Source organism: Lutzomyia longipalpis, chromosome 2, assembly GCF_024334085.1.
Source record: "Lutzomyia longipalpis isolate SR_M1_2022 chromosome 2, ASM2433408v1".
In the NCBI taxonomy this organism is placed as follows: Eukaryota; Metazoa; Arthropoda; class Insecta; order Diptera; family Psychodidae; genus Lutzomyia; species Lutzomyia longipalpis.
In genome coordinates, this window is record NC_074708.1 from 39999140 (window position 1) to 40018131 (window position 18992).

The following is an 18992-nucleotide window of genomic DNA, read 5'->3' on the forward strand; positions in this document are numbered from 1 at the left end:
ATTTTCACAGAAAAGCTCAGGGAAAATGTTTAGTTCAAACATAAGTACTTACTAAAAGGCTTTGTAAATTTTAACTCGTAACATTCATTGGTTAATTTTATGTTTTCCACTTTTCTAAAGGTAAAAGCTCATTTACGTAGGAAAAAAACACACATACTGAGGTTGTTATGAGTGCATATGAAGTGTCCAAAGGCCAAAGAAAAAGAATTAAGCGGAAATTCAGGTCTTGTGGTTAAATAAATTAAAAAATTAGTGGTATGAAGAAAATTTTTTTGTAAAAAAAAATAATTAGAGGAATAGAGAATGATCAAGGGGCAAAAGCTCGTAATTCGTATTATTTTAAGAAGATTGCAATATTGAGATTAAAAAAATATGTTCTGAATATTTTGCAAATATAAGAATTATTTTAACCATGTAAAGGCCATGTAATTACTTATACGGAAAAATTAGCAAAATATATCCCTTTTAAAATTGTATAGGTTTTCAGCATTACGGTGGCAAAGGTTACCACAAAGCTAAATACATACATATATATTGTGGTGTTGTATTTAGTGATGTTTTGTGGATAATTTTCATTAGGAAAATTAATGGGAAATTATAGATTTTAATATCTATTTCCACTTCAACTAATTTATTCCTTTTATCTGTATATTTTATCTGTATTTGAAATTATCATTTGATGATGTTTTATTTAGAATAACATTTTAGAACATAATTATTTGTTGCATTAATTTAACAATGTTTTAGATGGAAATTATTATATTGAGAATTGACCGATAAATTGGATATTTCCATCATTAAATTTCACATGAAAAAGCCTTTTTTTTATTGTCCTTATTTTATGACGTAATCAAGCTTTTGTTCATTACATAAACAAAACTCAACATGAGGACAATATTGGCTTTTGCAATTTACAGTGCAATCAGAGTGTTATGTTGTTAATTAGTTAGTATATGCACAAGTTTAGAGAGAGTAGGTATTGAGTGGGAGTAGTATCTTGGAATTGTTTGAAAAGTAAACTTGCTTAAATTGGAGACTAAAACGTTGTATTAGAAACTTTTGAAGGTCTTAAAGGATTTTTTTATGTGATTATTAATTATTTTGGCTTCTTTGTGCAAAAACTATAATTTATGTTTTTAGAATTTTTTTTATTTTTAAATAAAAATCATAGAAAAAAATCGATCAATTTATTTTAAATTCTTTTAGTAAATTAATTTTATTAAAAAGAGTTTTACAGGACATTTATAAAATTGATTCTCACAGATCATTTTGTTCTTAATTATAAAATTGATTCTCACAGATCATTTTGTTCTTAATTTAACCACAAAGTAGATAATTTTTTGACCTCTTCATCATCCTGCGAATCTAGATTAAGGATTTCTTAAGGTATTCAGCATACCTAACATTTTCTTGTTTTTTTCTCTCTTTCCACCTTTTCCAGATAAGCAGTGATTTGATGCAGTATGGATTGAAACCAGTCTCAATTCGTTTAATTAGGAGAAAGAAAACAGGTACGGTATTGCGGAAAAGCGTCGACTATGTTGAAGAAAATATATATTGAGCTTTTTTGAGTATATTATATATATTGGGTGAATTTTACTTATTTTGTGTTAGAATAAGAAAAAGAAGAAAAAAAAAGAGAAAAGTGTTTGAGTAAAAGAGGAACTTTTTAAGTTTATCGGAAAAGTTCCTTTTTTTTGTTTGGTACTCAACTCATACGGGTAAGTATGCGTATATGCAAAAGATCTTCTCTACATGGTCAAAAGGGGGTTGTCGAAGAAAGTAAAAAAAATCACAAACATTGAAAAGATGGTAAATAAAACGATCCAGTGCAAATGCAGTGAGAGACAGACTGAAGAAATGCATCTCAATGCATTGAATTTGAAAGAAAAAAGTTTATTTCTTGGTGTTTTATCTAAAAGTTTTTTTTTTCTAACTATACTAAAATGAAGGAGTTTCACTACCAAAAAATAAATAAATAAAGAGACGAGAAGTTTAGTGATTTGTATTTCGGAAGAAGAAGAAAGTTGAGAGAGAGAAAGAAAATGAAAACTACACACATGATACACAAATTTTTGCCAATATTTCAAACAATGATGAATGTACGTTAAAAATATTTGTGTTTTGCTCTATTTCTTGTATACTCTAGGTGCATCACGAGGATTCGCATTTGTCGAGTTTAATACTGAACAGGAGGCAACACGTTGGATGGATTATAAGCAGGTATCAAAAAGTATCACAAAAACAGCCCCCAAAGAAACCAAAAAAAAAAAAACGTTCAAACAATGCTCTGGGGAAAACGTCCGGAAATGTTCGCAAAAGAAGAAACATATACGAAATGAGAGAGAAAAAAAAGAAAACCACGATGGGAAAATTCTACCCTTCCCTGAAATAAATAAATAAAAATGTATATATCATGGTGGTGAGCCCTCAAAATGCGGTGTCGGCAAAAGATGTCGTCTGTTTCGTTTGGAGAGGAAAAGGGGGCACACATTGGCAGGAAAATTTACAAAACAACACTGCCTAGAGAGATTCTCGAGAGAGAGAGAGAGAGCGAGAAACACGAGAGACATGGCTGTATTTAGGTGGAAAAGTTTTGTGCAAAAGGAATGTGGAGGAGAAGAAAAAAAAATCCTAATTCAATGAATGTGCGAAAGATAAACAAAAACAATATAGCTTTAGGGGCAATTGATAGGCTGAATTGAATAAAAAAAAAACGAAAGAAATTCAAGTGAAAATGTTGCTACAACCCACCCACGAATCTGGATTTCTGTATCATCCCCATGGAATTGAAGTATTTTCCCAAAAATTTTTAACACTAGTTCATCTTTTTTTTTTAACTCTTTTTTTCGACTATTGCGCAAATTTTATCATCTTTGCATTGCCCATGGCGACTAAATCGAAAAGTATGGGGGTGCATAGCGGTAAAATATTATGTTTTGGCTACCACGTATGAGCTTTGGGGTGAAAATGGAATTTTGGCACATGTTAGAAAAATATGCATTAGATTAGAGATGTTACCAAACGGAGGGTTTATCACTTACACACTCATACTTGTCTGGAAGAGAATTTTGTGAGGGGGGAAATAAATATTTTAGAAATAAAATTAAGACTAAATAAAAATAAAAATTTATTGAAAATAATTCATAATTCAATAATTCAATTTATAGGATATCGACTTGAAATAAAAAGCAAATAAAACTTTTTGAGTTTACGCATCTTTTGGCGGCAGAAGTTTTCAGATATCTCAATCCAATCAAAAATTAATCGCGGTTAAAATCATGCCCTAATTTCCTGGCCATCCTGTAGATCGTTAAAAAATTAAAATTATCGATTTTTTTCAATTGAGAAGTGAAAAGTTGTTAGAAGATTGATTACTAGCTGATTGATGTAGGGTATAGATTAATCATATTAAATTAATTCTTTTTTTTTTCATCCAAAAATATTTTATACGAAGACTAAAATTTCAGGAAAATGCTTAAAAATTAGTTAAGAAGACAACAGGAGAAGGAAATATTTTAAAGTTTTAATTATAAATTTTTCTTTAAAATTAGAAGCTTAGGAAAAATTAAAAAGAGACGTCAAGGCTTTGCCTTTGTTTTAAGCTTAAAAATAAAGCAAAACCGGAAAGGAAGATTTTAATCTAATAAAATTCTTTATATTCATTCAAAAACTTTTTCCTTCAAAATTTAAAGCTTAGGAGGACAGCAAAGTCAGGAAGGAAGACGTCAGACCAAGCCCTAATTAATTCTTTATTTTTATTCCAAAAAGAAAAATATTCGATCAAAATTAGAAGCTTAGAAAAAGAACAAGAAAAAGCCACTAAAGAAGATATCGGTCTAAGGAAATTCTTTGATTTTGATTAAAAAAATAATCTATCCTCAAATTAAAAATTTAGGCCTCGAAGAGGAAAGTCGGTAAGGAAGACGTCAGGTCAAGGAAACTCTTTACTTTTTTTCAAAAGTGAAATCTTCCTTCGAACTTAAAAGTTTAGAAAAAGGAGAGACGCATAATAAAGCATTTCCTTATTTTTTTCTTAAAGAATTTTTGTTCAAATTCAAAAGCTTAAAAAAAGGAGAGAAAAGCCGGTAAAGAAGATGTCAGGCCAAGGAAATTATTATTTTATATGCAAAAAATAATTCAAGATTAAAGCTTAATAAGAAAAAGGAAAACAAAGCCGGTTAAGAAAAAAATGTAGAATATTTAACTACTCACTTGGGAATCGAACCTGCGTCCTTCTGGTCCTTCTGTATGTATTTGTATAAAATGAAGTTGGTGCGTTTACCGATTAACCTACCAGACTTCTATAAACTTTTTGGAAGTGATTTTTAAATTTATCATCTTTTATTTAAATATGAAAAAATCATTGAAAATACCTTCTAAAATTCTTCTAATTTTGAGAATTCTGTCAAGTTCATTTAATTCAATTTGTTAAAATGAAGAGAAAAAAAAACATAAAGAAACAATCTAGTCTAATGTATATTTATATACCTACCCGTGAAAAGAAGCCAAAAATAATATTTTCTTATCAAAATTTAATTCAACTTCCCCCATATTTTTTTGATGCAGTCTGCAATATTTTTTTGGCAAAATTTCAAGAATTTTTCATTCGTGGAAAATTGAATTTTATATTTTCCTTTTCAATTCATTCAGTATTGAGTGACAAAGAGGAAGCTTTTATTTTCTTATTTTTGCTTTCAATATCTTTTTTTTTTTTTTTGAACTTACAAAATAATGTCATCTCCCATATTTTCTTAAAAAAAAAAAAAACTTTCTAATATGTGAAGAAAATCGGAGAATCATGATGCTGTCGCGTATGAAAAAAAAAACATATTTATTAGATTGATAGAAAAATAAATAAAATTAATCATCATACAAAGTTTCATCTTGAATGCAATTCCTCGTGGAATTTGCCAAGAATGAATCTTTGCACCTTTCACGTGAGAAGAAATGCAAAAAGAAACAGACAAGAATAGTGAAAGAAGGAAAAGCAAAATTAAGGGGAATGTTGTAGTTATTTTTCAATTAATTGATATTAATCTGTTCCTTCTTCTCCTCTGTGTCTCCTTTCAGGGTATCCTTATGCTCCAGGATCAATATCGTGCTGTTATGCAATACAGTATTACGAAGGAGCCTCCCTGCGTGACGAAGGATAAATATGTTACGGATTGGTATTGTGCCAAGGTGAGTAATATATCTTAATTTATTTTTGTTGAGAGTGGAGAAATAGTTTCTTCTTTCTTCTCTTTTTTTTTTGTTAAATAAAAAAAATCCCTGCAACTACTCCATTCTGCAGGGAAGTATGATCTCATGGGGTTTGGGATCATGGTTGTGAATATATATTACCCCTTTCCCTTTGGGGAATTTTATGTATATAATATTGAGTGAAGAGAAAAATTATTTGCCACCTTCCAAAGTACCTAACCTACCTATGTATGTATGTATATGTGGGTAGTTGAAACTCGTTAAAATCTCATCCTCAGACAGCATTAATATTTCACAAGAGATGAAAAATCTCTCATTTCCCAACCATCGTATCGCTGAAAGAATAACTCTTCGCGCGACGAAAGGCATTGTCTTGCGGTGACCTTTTTTTTTTTTTTACTTTTCGTGTCCCCCGCCGTCGACATAAGAAAAGTTGCTCAAGACACCGCAATGCATATCTATATCAAAGTAATTTATCTAAAATGCAAGATAAGCACAAGAAAAACTTTCGGCAGATGAGATTTTTTTTCGAATGGGGAGAACTATACAAAATTTATATAAATGTGAATGAATTTTATTATAATAGAGGGGTTGGTCAATTGTGATGACTTTCACGAAGAAAAATCGGGGAGAAAAAGCCAAAGAAAAAAGCTCAGTTTGAATGTTGAGAGCTTTCGGGATTTTTTAAACGAAGATTTTAATATTTTAATGATTGAATAAAGCGGAAGAAGTTTAATTAAGCTATATTTGGGTGTGTGTAGTAAAATTAGTACAGTCGAAAAATTTCTTTGTTTTTAGTACTAAAGGAGCTCAATTTGTAATTAAGAAGTATAATTTTACAATTACTAACAAACTACTAAATTCAAGTCTAAAAAGTTGTAAATTAAAAATTATAAAGTAGGTGCTAAATTAAATTCTAAAGAGTACTAAATTCAAATCAAAAATTATTATATTTAAATCGAATAGAGTGGTTCATTTTTTTAGTCTTAAAAAGGTTTAGATTTGGGAGAAAAGATTAAGAATTAGTACTTAATTCAAGATCTAAAAAAATGACTAAATTGAATCCTAAAGAGTACTAAATTCAAGTCTAAAAATGATTGAATTTAAATCGAATAGAATTGTTGAATTTTGAGTCTTAAACCCAAGTTTGAGCCCGATCTCATGACTTTGCATTTTAGGTGGTACACAGAAGCTGTGCTATTCTTTTCTTCGAAAGAATCACAGCTAAAAGGTTCGAATTGAGGAGAAAAGGTTAAGAAAAAGTACTTAATTGAAGACCTAAAAAAGGAGTAAATTTGAACTAAAAAAAAGCACTAATTATATAAGCTCAGTTTTTAACAAATGAAGTTTCTATGATCGAAAAATTCGGATTTGCCATTCGGATAATTCACACACAAAAATCATAGGGGAACGTGGCCCAATTCTGACCTCCAGTGGTCCGCGAATAAAAAGGATGTTCTTAAATTTGGTATCATTTTAAAGCCCATTTAATGCTCTTTCTACTCCCATAATTTTCAATATTCAAAGTTTTATCAATTTCAAGTTACAGCTGATTAAAAAAAGACCTAAGGAGTACGGAATTGGGCCACGTTCCCCTAATATTTAGCAAATAAACACCCCTTGTTTTTGATAGCTTGAAAATAGTATAAAAAATTCTTATTTCTCACAAAATTGCATTAGATTCCGCTAGGAAGAGTTTTTAGAACTTTGTATAAGAAATTTCGAAAATTTTGGATAAGAAATAACTTTTCTAGTTAATTTTAAAGTCTGTCTTTGAGTAAATTTAATATGTTAATAATTTGGAATAAAATGGAGGCGCCTGGTGAGTATATACTAAACACCCCCAATTTATTTGAAAGAAATAATTTTCAGCTTCACAAAAACATATAAAAGCTAGAAAAGCTCAAATTAGTTTAATTTCCTTCTGAAGTTTTTTTTTTTACTAAAATAGAATATTTTCAAACATAACTACCAGGCGCCTCCATTATACTGAAACTCTATGTATGAAAATATTTGCAATTATACTATTTCAAATAAAATCCAAGCTGAATTTTCATTAAAGTAGACAAATATGAGCTTTTAGAATGTGATGTGTGGACAACACATTGAGAAATAATTGGAATTTTCAAAGCAATTTAACTTTAAAACAATGTGTGACTATTATGTTGACACTTGGCAAATATTAACCAGAATATGCTGTACCTATATATATAGGATGATAATTTGCAAGAATTAGGCTACACAACAGACTACACAGGCTACAAACCAAAAAAAAAGAAAAACTATTTCTCTTTAAAATCTTTTTTTTTTGCAAAATTGTAATTCAAGCTCAAGAGAGTGATTCCTTTTGTGTTTAAACTGATAAGAGAGAGAGAGGGAGAGAGTGTTGTGGATAACACTTTTATTCCATGTTCATACATATAGTATGATTCATTAAATTCAACCGTCCAACTTTTGCTAACGAATAAAATAATGACTTGCTGCTTGCATAGTTTTAAAATATCTACGTGAATATTCTCTCTCCTCATCCAACCATCACAACTACGGGATACAGAAAAAAAGTGAAAATATTTGTTTAACCACAAAATGGACGCGAGAGGCGAGAGAAACGTGTTAGGGGGAGGGCTATTTTCACATCATAGCTATAAAATAAAGAGAGGGAGCGAGGATGGATTGTTGCGAAATCCATTGTGCAAAGTTTTCGTATACACACCACATAGTTTAATTTGAGATTGAATGTCTAATAATGTTTCTGCATATAGCTCCCATCTTTCAGTCCATTGAATTGATTATAAACACCGCAATATATACTATCCAAGATGCTCTCAAACTAATCAACTCTAAATTTTGAACTGACTACATATTGCTTGTTTTCTATGAAAATTAATTCACTCTGCGGAGGATAAAAGCTCTTCGTTGTGAGTTTAACTAAAACATTATATAGACTATAAGGTTGTGTATAAGACAGTTCTTCAATACTTTCCAATTAATATTCTCTTCCGTATTATTGTACATAAGAGTTTGTTGCAATTTTGTGTACGCTAAAAGGTGGGATAACACACCTTTTTCACATTGTAGTAATTAAGAGCGAAAGATACCATCAATCATTTATTAAAAACTTTTAAACTATAATATATAACCTGAAAAGGATTTATTGGAAAATCTAACAGAGACAATTACTCTTACATAATGAAAAGAACATGTTCTTCCGTTTTATGATAAATTGGTTGCATCCTCTATAAAATAATAAATTGCATTTGGATACCTTTTAAATTAAAAGCTTCTTTCAATGTCAGATTTTTTTTTTCAAGGGAAGAAAAAAGGTTAAAGAAAATATTGGGAAATGGAATAAATTTTTAAAATTCAATTTGATTTAATTTCCTTTTAATTTTAGTTATGAAAAAGAAGCAGTAGACAAAAATTTCAAGACTACCAGAGAGAAAATGATAATTAAAAAGGAAAGACTTTAGTGCTCATTTTGTCATCTTCTATGAAAGAATAAAATATTAATTAGTTTGAATAACATTAGGTATTACTTAACTTTCAAATTTATTCTGAATATTCTTTTGCAAATTCTTTGCACTTTTGTATAATGTTATGAATCTTATTATGCTGGAAAAGTTTTCATAAGGATTGCATAAAATTGTTTTTTTTTTAAAGTGTTGGTATAGCTTTCATGTAAATGGATCAATTCGAGTTGTTGTTCATTAAATCATTTAAAAAAAGCTATTTAATAGTGAGAAAAAAATTCGAAATAATTTTATTTCTTGGTTTTAATTCAGTTGGATTTTTTTTAAAAGCATAATTCCCTAAGGGAATACATAATCACAAGATTTCCACGTCACAAAATTATGCTAAAATAGTCAATCAATTGCAGAATTATTCATCATTCTTAATACCTACTATTTGGTACTATTAGGGAAGCCACAGAAAAAATCATTAAGCTTTTTGCTTCCTCTTTCTTTCACATCTCTGTGATCACGTCGTACCCCTAACACAGTGCAAGTGGGTAAAAGCCATTTAAAATTCTCCCTCAATTTTAGGTTTTTTTTCTGTGCAGCAGCACCAGCAGTTTTTCAATCAGTGGTGCATCTCTTATTGAGATTGCGGTCAACCTCCAATTCAATTAATGTTTGATCCCATTCATGTGATTACACGATTAACAATTCAAGAATTTTGTGAAAATCTACGAGGTGGTTTTTCGCTTGATTTTTTTTTACGGGAAATGTAGAATATTTTTCATTCTATTTAAATATTTAGTGTTTATTTGTGGTTGAATAAAGCTAAAATTAATGAAATCGCTTTTCCAGTGCTTGGAGAATTTCTAAAAAAAAAGGATTTTCATTCAGTCAATTTTAAAAGTAAAAGTTCCAGTTTTTTTTATTGAATATCAGAGCCAAACTATTACAAACTTTTGTAAATTCCCCAAAAAAATAATTTAAAATAAAACAGCAAGAGAGAAAAAAAATCAGTAAACATTCCTTCACAAAAATCTAATCTATCATAACAAAAAAATATTATAAATTTTTCATCGCCGTAAAGGAGATTTTCTAAAAATAGGATGAGGTGTGTGCTCCTTTTTATGCGGCAAGAAGACATTCATTTTTCCCGTGTATTGTTGTGGAAGTATATTCAGTAAATATGTGATATTTTGGCAACAAATACACCACCCCCGCACATACTATGATGTAATATAAACATCACATATACACACAATTCTTTTCTGAAAAGAAATTCCATTGAGAAAAGCCATGAAAGAGTTTTTCGGGATGAAGGAGTGAATCGCATTGAAGATTTTTTTTTAATAAACCCGAGTGTGTGGACGTGGCCTGGATAATATTTTCTCAACTCACCAGTATTGAGATAATTTTCTTTTTTAAAAAACTTATCCATTTTGATGCCTTGAAACTAATCAAAACATCATTTAAATGCAATGAACTTTATGATAAAAAAAAGTGAGAAAGAAAAATTACCAGAGGAAGTCCTTCTTCCGACAAACTTTCCATTTTGCAACGAATAATCGCATATTAAAGCGGATAAATATGGATTTTAAACTGCTTTATTTAAATCCTTATTAAATCAACATTTTAAATTCGAACAAACACTCCAAAACAAGTACACCGAAAAATGATAAATACTTAATCGTATTTTCCTTTTATATAGTTTTCTGTGAATGAAAATTCATCCATGAGAGTTAATTTCTAGCAAATGTTTCCCATGGCACAAGAAGCGAAACCAAATGGGTTTTGTATATAATATAAATGGCGTCATGACGGCATTTAATTACTTCAAGTTTCAATGAAAGAAATATGTCTTCAAGCACTAAACAGGGATTTTAACTAATTAAAACTCCTTATTAAACTTGTCGTAAACAATAATGCTTTGAAATTTTAATATACAGTCGTGCTCACACATTTTACTCGCATGTATCAGATACCAACTTTACATTACATTATATATGTACATATGTATGTAGGAACATAGAATACAAATGAATATCCATTGAAATTTTGAAAATAGTTTCATCACCATATGTGTTATGTATCTACATTGTAACAATGTACGGAAACTATTATACATAATATATAGCTCTACCTTAACCAGGAACTAAAACACGTTTAACTATTTTTTTTTTAACTTTCGGTATTTAAAAAAGTTTTATTGTAGAGTTTAAAGTTTGAAGCAATTCCACATGAATGACCTAAAGTCTTTCGAGGGTGTGGTATGCGGAAAAAAAATTGACGTAGGTTTCATGAATTAAAAAAGTTTCACACACAATGGTTCTAATTTTAGTCTGTGAATTTTTTTTGATGGACTTAGTTGGTTTTAAATTTTATTACCCTTTCAAATATTATTTGGAAAATCTAATTTCATTAATTGTTCACTTATTAATTGAGAAATTTACCTTGAATTTAACAGAGGGTGCTAGGATGGTTAAGCAGACTGAAAAGCTTACGATTATTGGTTAATTTATTCGATTGATTAATAGATTTTTTCTTCGAAATATTCACTGACTGAGTGATGAGAGATTATTACTGACAAAGTTGATAAAAGAATGTTTATTTCTTATCCGTTTTTATCCTAAATATTATAAAATTTCAAATACGTTTTTTCCTACCCAAATAAGCAAAAGCTAAAGGAAATTATAGAAAAGATTTAAGAAAGGAAATTTCCGATAAACCAATCAATAGTAAAACTCAAGAAATTTTAATCCTTAACGATCAGACCTAGTTTCCGACTTAAAGAAAGGAATATTAAAAATTCTTATCCCGAATAATTCACGTTTATTATTTAAAAAATTTGAGAAAGAAATAAAATTCTGATCTTATCATCGAAATATTCCATTTGTCAGCATTTAGGTGGTTCATATTTAAATCTCTGATGGTCTAAGCCATTCCAATGATCCACTGTATTCTACCTAGAGTTTATTTTTTGTAGAATTTCTCGCGGATCGTTTAAACGAAGCATTTACGTACCTATACTTAAAAACTCAATGATGGCGTTCTCTGTGGGCCTTGATACCTTTTCACACATTCAACAAAGATTTCCTTTATGCTCAGAATAGAATGAGATGAGTCGCTGCAACGTTTCCTTTTGAAGCATTTCAATTGCAACCATTTCTTAATCCTTGATTCCATTCACAGTACAAAATGCAACCACAATCCTTTCTTTTGGTGTATTTGGTAGCAGAACACGGTAGAGAGAGAGAGTCCCATAAGCACGTAACATTAAAGGATTTGAACACTAGATTAGCAAACTTTGTACCTAAACACATTCTAAATCGGAATTGATTGAAAGTTTACGAAAATCCCGAATTAGGAATTAAACGTTAGAAATTGATTATTGTTTGAAATTTAAATTAATATGCATCTAAAACTTGTTAAGGGGTATGATTTTTAATGTCTTAAACTAAACGAAAAAAATATCAAGAAAGTAGAACTAACTCTAATGACAATATAATTAATTTTCTTTGTGGATTTCTCTCTTCTACGCAGCAAAAGATAAATTTATCTGCTTATGAAATTTGTCATTTAGGAAAATAAATTGTCGTTTTTTGAGGTGAAAAAGTTTATCCAAAACAAATGACATCCTTTTAGGAAAATTTCAAATAAAATTAAAATTTTAATTAAAACAAGGTTTTGCTCTTTTATCACCAAAATCATTTTTATTATATATAGTAAATTAATTTATTTTCTCATATTCAGTTTTGGATGAAATAATTTTTATTTTCATTTTTTTTACTTTGTGAAGTTTTAAATGAAATAAACTGAAAATCCGAATTATTAAGCACTTTTTTGTGTGCTTTAGAGTGCAAAATATATCCGAATAATGTCGTGAAAATAATTGCAGATATTTCATTGCAATTTCCGTTTTATTTTCTCTCTTTGAAAGCAATCTGGGAAGGTTTTTGTGTATACCTATATTTTTTTTTGTGGGGGTGGAATTAAATTCTCACTAAAAAATATGCTCAATCTCATGCAATTTATTGTTTATATATGAAAATTCATTAAGAGAATTTTAGGGAACTTTTATGGAAACTTTTGTATAAATTCTCTTGACCAAATTATAAATCCGAAATAATTTTCTCGTTTTATCTTGCATTTTTGGCGAAAAGAATTTTTGTGCAAAGGGGAAGTTAAATGACATTTCCTACCTTTATTGCAATAAATTCTCACTTAAGGGTGTAAATAGTGGAATGGGGTGTGGGTGTGGGAGGTAAATTGGAGTGAGAGAGAGAAAGAAGGAGAAAAAATCCAAAATGCAAAGTAATTACACGAAGGTGCAGTTTAAAATTTATTCAACACAGTTGAGTGTAAGCTGAGCATAGTTAGTTTTTTTTTCTTCACTGTTGGAGCATTCTCTCCTCCAACCCCTTATGAGCTTGAAAATCTAATGGATGGGAAGAGATGCAGAAGATTGTTATCCTTATATTCTGCATTTTCAAATGTTCATCCTCTGCTTTTTTTTCTTCTACCCGCCCCCGCTTCAACTGCGAAAGTCTCGTTGTGTGTACATTGCATTAAATTGTATACACTTCGTTTTTATAAGTCACTAAAACTAAAGTCATTTATTCCCATAAATTTATGTTTGAAGATGAAATAAAATAGCGAAGCTGTGTGAGAGAAAAAGGATTATTTGATAAATAAAATGCACAGAGAGAGAGAGAGAGAGAGAGAGAGAGACAAAAATCCTTTTAAAAAATGTTTGTGATTAAAATATGAGACGAGAAATGTGGAAAATTCAGTGGGTGGTAAAATGATTTACTTTTTGGAGGATTAAGTGGTTTTTTTTCCTTTCTTGTTTCCTTGTCTTTTAGTGTGGTGTTTTAAATTTCAAGCGACGCGACAACTGCTTCAAGTGCTACGCTTCGCGGGAGGAAAGTGAAAAGGGTGGAGAAGGAAGCGATGAAGTCAGCAATATCCTTACTAAAAGTATGTATTAGATAGCACCATTTGCACAATATTTTCTCTCTATATAAGTTTCAATTGCAAAAAACAATGTCTCCATTCGTGTGTGTGAGAGAGAGAGAGAATTTTTGAATTTAAATCTTTGATGTTCTCCCACCCTCATCCCATCTTTTTTCTCTCTATAAGAATTCTTAAAGTTTTCCTTCTAAAACTTTGCATCCACAAAAAAAAGATGAAAGAAAGATAATATATTCAACTATTGTATGATAGTTGGTTAACTATGCACAAAACATAAACTTTCTATTCTCTCTAAAACTTTATATTTTATTCAAAATATTCTTGTGACGTGGAGACATTTATTCACCCAATTTTTGAGTTGAAATTTTTGGGAAATAAATTTCCACGTAAAATGCTCAAATATTCTCAGGATTTGTTCGATTTTCAAAACAACTATTCAATTAAATGCCGTATTAGTTGAATCAATAGCTAGGATTACCTTAATTGCTTTAATAGGAGCCTTAGCACCTTTAAAAACAAGTCGGCAGAAATTGATGGAAATATTATTTGATTGTTTAAATGAGAGAAATTCTACTTTTTTAATTTGAGGACAATTCTTTAAACAAAATTGGTTATCTTACGTGGTTTTAGCATAACCAAATTTTATAGCACCCTAGACATGTACCGAGAATTTTGACATTAACTGTAAAAACATATGTCATAATAAAGTAGCATAATCAGTCCTTTCATCTTCGTAAGCTCTTAAGAACAAATAAGCTTTTTTTATGGAGATTAAAAACAAAGCTTTTAACTAAAGCTTAAGTTTTTATGGCTCAAAATGTGTCTTGGATAAACTAGAATTTTTATGGTTCCATCCATACTATTTATCAAACCATTTTTTCATCCACGCATCAAATGAGAGATTTTTTTTGTAACAGAGAGTTCAATTTTGGATATAAATATTTAATTGTTCTCTTATAATTGGACTGTTTTAAGATATCATTATTATATGAAAATTATTGTAAAATTTTCACATTTTGATGCTTTCTTTTGCCTTGTTATAAAAGAAATGAAAATTTTTCAAATTTCTTTAAGAATCATCTTCTCTCCTTTTTTTTTAAAGATCCTTCTGGGCGATTTCAGGATTAGTTTTTTTTTTTGGTTTTTCTTCTATTTACACAGAAAAAGAACGTTTAAAAAACATAAATTTTGAGTAGAAATATTTTAGGAAGGGTTTTAAAGAATTTAGGAAGAGTATGTAATTTTTTTCTAAATAGATTAAAATTATCAAAATCTTACAATATTATTTACAGAATAGCACAATCCTTACAACTGTTTAATTTTAAGCTAAAAATAAAGGATTTTTCACTAAATCGATCGCAAGATTTCTAAAAATCTTGGACTTCCAAAAAAGAATAAAAAATATTCTCTGCAAAATTGATGATAAATATGTGGCATTCATAATGTTTTATTCTGCGATTTTTCCAGTCATTCAATAATTTTTTTTTCATTTCAGTAAATCTCAATTGTTTTTCGTTAAATTTAGACTAAAGTACTGTAGTGATATATTCAAAGGGTTAATTAACCTTTCTGCTGCATTTCAACTGAAGTATTTTTAAGAGTTTTTGGGCGTTTAGTCATTATACGCGTTAGTTGCAGCAAATTTGTTCAAAACATTACAACTGCAATCAATATCTCGATTTTCTATTTAAATTACCCCTTTTAATCCAACATTTCCTTTTCATGGAAAATGAGGGGAAAAATGCAGAGAAAATGCAATTGTTATCATAGATAAAATCCATTATAGATAGTTTTTAAGGTGGTTGTGTAATCTTGCTAATCTTTGAATAATATGATGCGGCAAAAATCCCCATTTAAGGGCCCTTTACACAGAGAAAGAGAGAGAAAGAAATAGAAGAGGAAAAAGAAGGGATTGTGAGTACAACAAACGATAAGGAGACAAATACCCATTTTTCATTCATCATTTATATATTTTTTCTCACTCTTCCTCTCTTTCTGACTCTAATGGTGGTGTGATTTATGGATGAATTTTGAGAGGCACGTGTGTGTATTTTTTTGTTGTTGTTGGTTGTAGAAATCATGCTGAGGAATTTGGATGTGCTGACAAATGAGGAGGGTGTATTGACGGTGATGCAGGAAGTTGTACCCACTCTTGTGTCGAAAATATCAAAAATTCTCATATGTCGCGATCCTTTAACATCAACCTCGCGTGGGGTGTGCTATTTGTCGTTTGACAATTTAGTGGATTCCATGAATACCCACAATGCCCTCAAGGGACTTGAGCCACCGCTGAAGATTGAGACGCGTGAGGTGTTGATATCGTACTGTGTTGATCCGGAGAATCCAAATCCAACAACAAAGCGCGGGGAGCAATTGATAAATTCGAAGGTAGCACAGGGAGTGGGTGGTGAAATGGGTGGGAATTACCAAAGTGGCAGCGGTGGTGGTGGTGGTAGCTATCAATATACAATGGATGATGTGCCACGTTTGGCGGAATATAGTGCAAATATGTATGCGTCGAATTCAGTTGAGCATGAGCACTACCTGAAATACTACACGCAATACTATATGGGACAAATATCCAAAGGACAATTTAGCAATTTGCCCACAATGTCTCAAATGGGGGGTGAGACAGCAAATTCAGGGGCGGCTGTAGCTCAGTCAGCCATACAGAGGAAACAGATTGCTCAACAAGGTGGAAAATATCATGGTAAGGGTGATACGTCAAGTAATTCGGGAAATTCGGCATCAATGCAGATCCCAAGGGGGACGGATGGAAAGAAATATCCCACACCAGATGTTTCACTATATCAATACGATGAAACTTCTGGGTTTTACTATGACCCCACTACGGGTCTCTATTACGATGGGAATTCCCAATACTACTACAATAGTGAGATCAATGCATACTTGTACTGGGACAATGAGAATAGTACATACGTTTTGGCACCGACTGCATCTCAGGCATCTGCAACACAATCCTCCTCCACAAGCAATAGCAGCGGTAGTGCAGCAGCAGCAGCAAGCTTGGGTGGTGGTGTGGATGGTGATGGGGACAATGGGAAGCAATTGTCCGTCGTGGGTGAAGATGGGACGAGGCGTGAGGGGCGGAAGGAGGTGGCGAAGCAAGATAAAGTCAAAGTGGCAAAGAAAATTGTTAAGGATATGGAGAAATGGGCGAAGCAGCTGAATCAGAAGAAGGACATGAACATGATGGCACCGATGGCTGTTAAAGAGGAGAATTTGTCAAAAAATAACTCTCAAAGTGGGTATGCTGATGTTGGATTTAGTATACTTGAGAAGAAGGAAAAGGGTGCGGGTGGGAGTTTGAAGTTTGGCATAAATGAACCTTCCGGGAAATTGGTAGCTGCCTATGGGTCAGATTCGGAAAATGATCTCGATGAGGCGCATGGGGATGGTGCAACGGGTGGTCCACCGGCAAATGAGAAAGATTACGTGGACTTTGATAAATTAACCTGCCTCCTGTGCAAGAGAGCATTCCAATCCCCAGACATACTGCAGAAACATTTGCAAAAGTCAACACTTCATCTTGAGAATATGCGGAAGTATAATCTGGGGCGTGCCGCTGATGCGGGCAATGCTGGACAATCGTATCGGGATCGTGCACTTGAGCGTCGTATGAAGTACGGTGAGGCGGATCCGCCGCCACCAAATCGCAGCAAAGAACGCTTCCAGCGGGAGATTGAGAAACAATCGACGTCGAGTACGGCGGCATCCACCACAGCTAGCTTACCAATTGGACAGAATAATGTGGGGAATAAATTGCTGCAGAAGATGGGCTGGACTGAAGGACAAGGTCTCGGTAGGAGCAATCAAGGACGCACAAATATCATTGAGGTGAGTCTTTTTTTTATATTTTTTTTATCGTTAAAAAATAAGGTTACAACCTCACATTACATTCTGACCCGGGAGATTTTACCTACCTCCCCCCCTCCCCTAAATTTTTTAATGTCTGTACCTAATACTAAAAATGACATCAATCTTTCGATAGGCAATGAAATTATTTTATTTAAAAAAAATTTAAGTCCGTATTTGCTTGTAAGTTTGATTTTTTTTTAGAACTTTTTTAGCATAATGGATTGGTTGGAGTTTTTTTTAAAGCCAGGCCTAAGTTTACTTAAACCAGGCTTCAGTTTTTATCTTAAGTTTTTTAACTGAGGTAGTGTTAAGTGCATTCTAGATTTAGCCAGTTTCTAATTATTAAAACTATAAAAGCTATATCTTATACAATTGTGTAATTGTGGTAAATTGTGTAACACCTTAAAAAATGTAAGTTTGACTAAAAACCTAAGCCTGGCTTAAGAAACAAAGCTAGGCCTTTTATTAGGCCAGGACTATTTTTTTAAGCCAAACTTTTAGTTCATTTAGGTCAGACTTTAAAGACGCATTCAGACTCAGTTCAGCCTAACTTTGAAACTTTAAAAACCTAACATTAAAAAAACCCTAAGTCTAGTCTACAACAAAGGCCTTGCTTAAAAATCTTAGGATTGACTTTAAAAACATACACCTAGTTTGAAGAAAACTGTAGTTTAGCTTAAAGAAATTTATTCTGGTTTAGAAAAACTCAGATCTGACTTAAGACGATTTTCCTTTAGTTAAAAAAAATCGAAAATTCCTAAATTACAGAGCATTAATTTCAATTTCTGATTTTTTGTTTTCTGATATGTACTGGCGAAAATTAAAGCAAAAAAAGTAAAACCGTGTGACCCGGAGAAATTCATCCTAAATCCGCAGAAGTCTCCGGGTGAAACCCCTAGAGGTGGTAGCCCTATTAAAAAAATTGTTGTGAACTTTATTTGATATTTAATGAAAAATTGGAAAAGAGTTAAGAAAAAAAAACAGAATGTGGGCTAAGGAAGGAATATTTTCCATAAAGATTTTCCGACTCTCTTTTAACAAAAAAATATTACCTAATAAATTTTTTCAATAATAAAATTAATTCTGATAGCTATTTTTAAAACACAACGATTCAATTATTTTAATTAAAAAAATGTCAAATTGTTTAATATTTTCTGCCAAAATTAACCCTTTGGCATTTCAAAAAACATATCTATTAATAAATATTTTTTTTAAAATGAAAAGCTAAATGAGCAAAGAGTTAATTAAAATGATTGAGAGGTTGCTAATGGAAATACATAGGGATATTGTCACTCTCACGCATATCACAATAATTTGTTTTTAAATATTTCTTTTGATAAATCAATTTGAAAATTATCAATCAGTTTATTGATTTCTAAAGAAGAAATTTAACAACAATAACAAAACAAGGACAAACAAGTGAAAGTTTCTATGTAAGAAAGTTTCAAATCTTCTCTCACAAAGCTTGATATTCAAGCTCTA

General features: G+C 31.0%; 1 protein-coding gene across 3 annotated transcripts in view; it reads left to right on the forward strand.

The window, feature by feature from the left end:
- LOC129791417 (RNA-binding protein 5-like) overlaps positions 1-18992 on the forward strand; it is a 45845-nt gene that overhangs the window by 4517 nt on the left and 22336 nt on the right. The window contains exons 5-9 of one of the 3 annotated variants that reach the window (XM_055829586.1): positions 1442-1511; positions 2150-2223; positions 5074-5184; positions 13523-13637; positions 15706-18557. In XM_055829586.1, coding sequence (XP_055685561.1) covers positions 1442-1511; positions 2150-2223; positions 5074-5184; positions 13523-13637; positions 15706-17711 — 2376 coding nt within the window. In that variant the 3' untranslated portion in view covers positions 17712-18557. Of the gene's footprint in view, positions 1-1441; positions 1512-2149; positions 2224-5073; positions 5185-13522; positions 13638-15705; positions 18558-18992 lie in introns of those variants that run through there. The other 2 variants (XM_055829587.1, XM_055829588.1) reach the window with 2 other exon arrangements.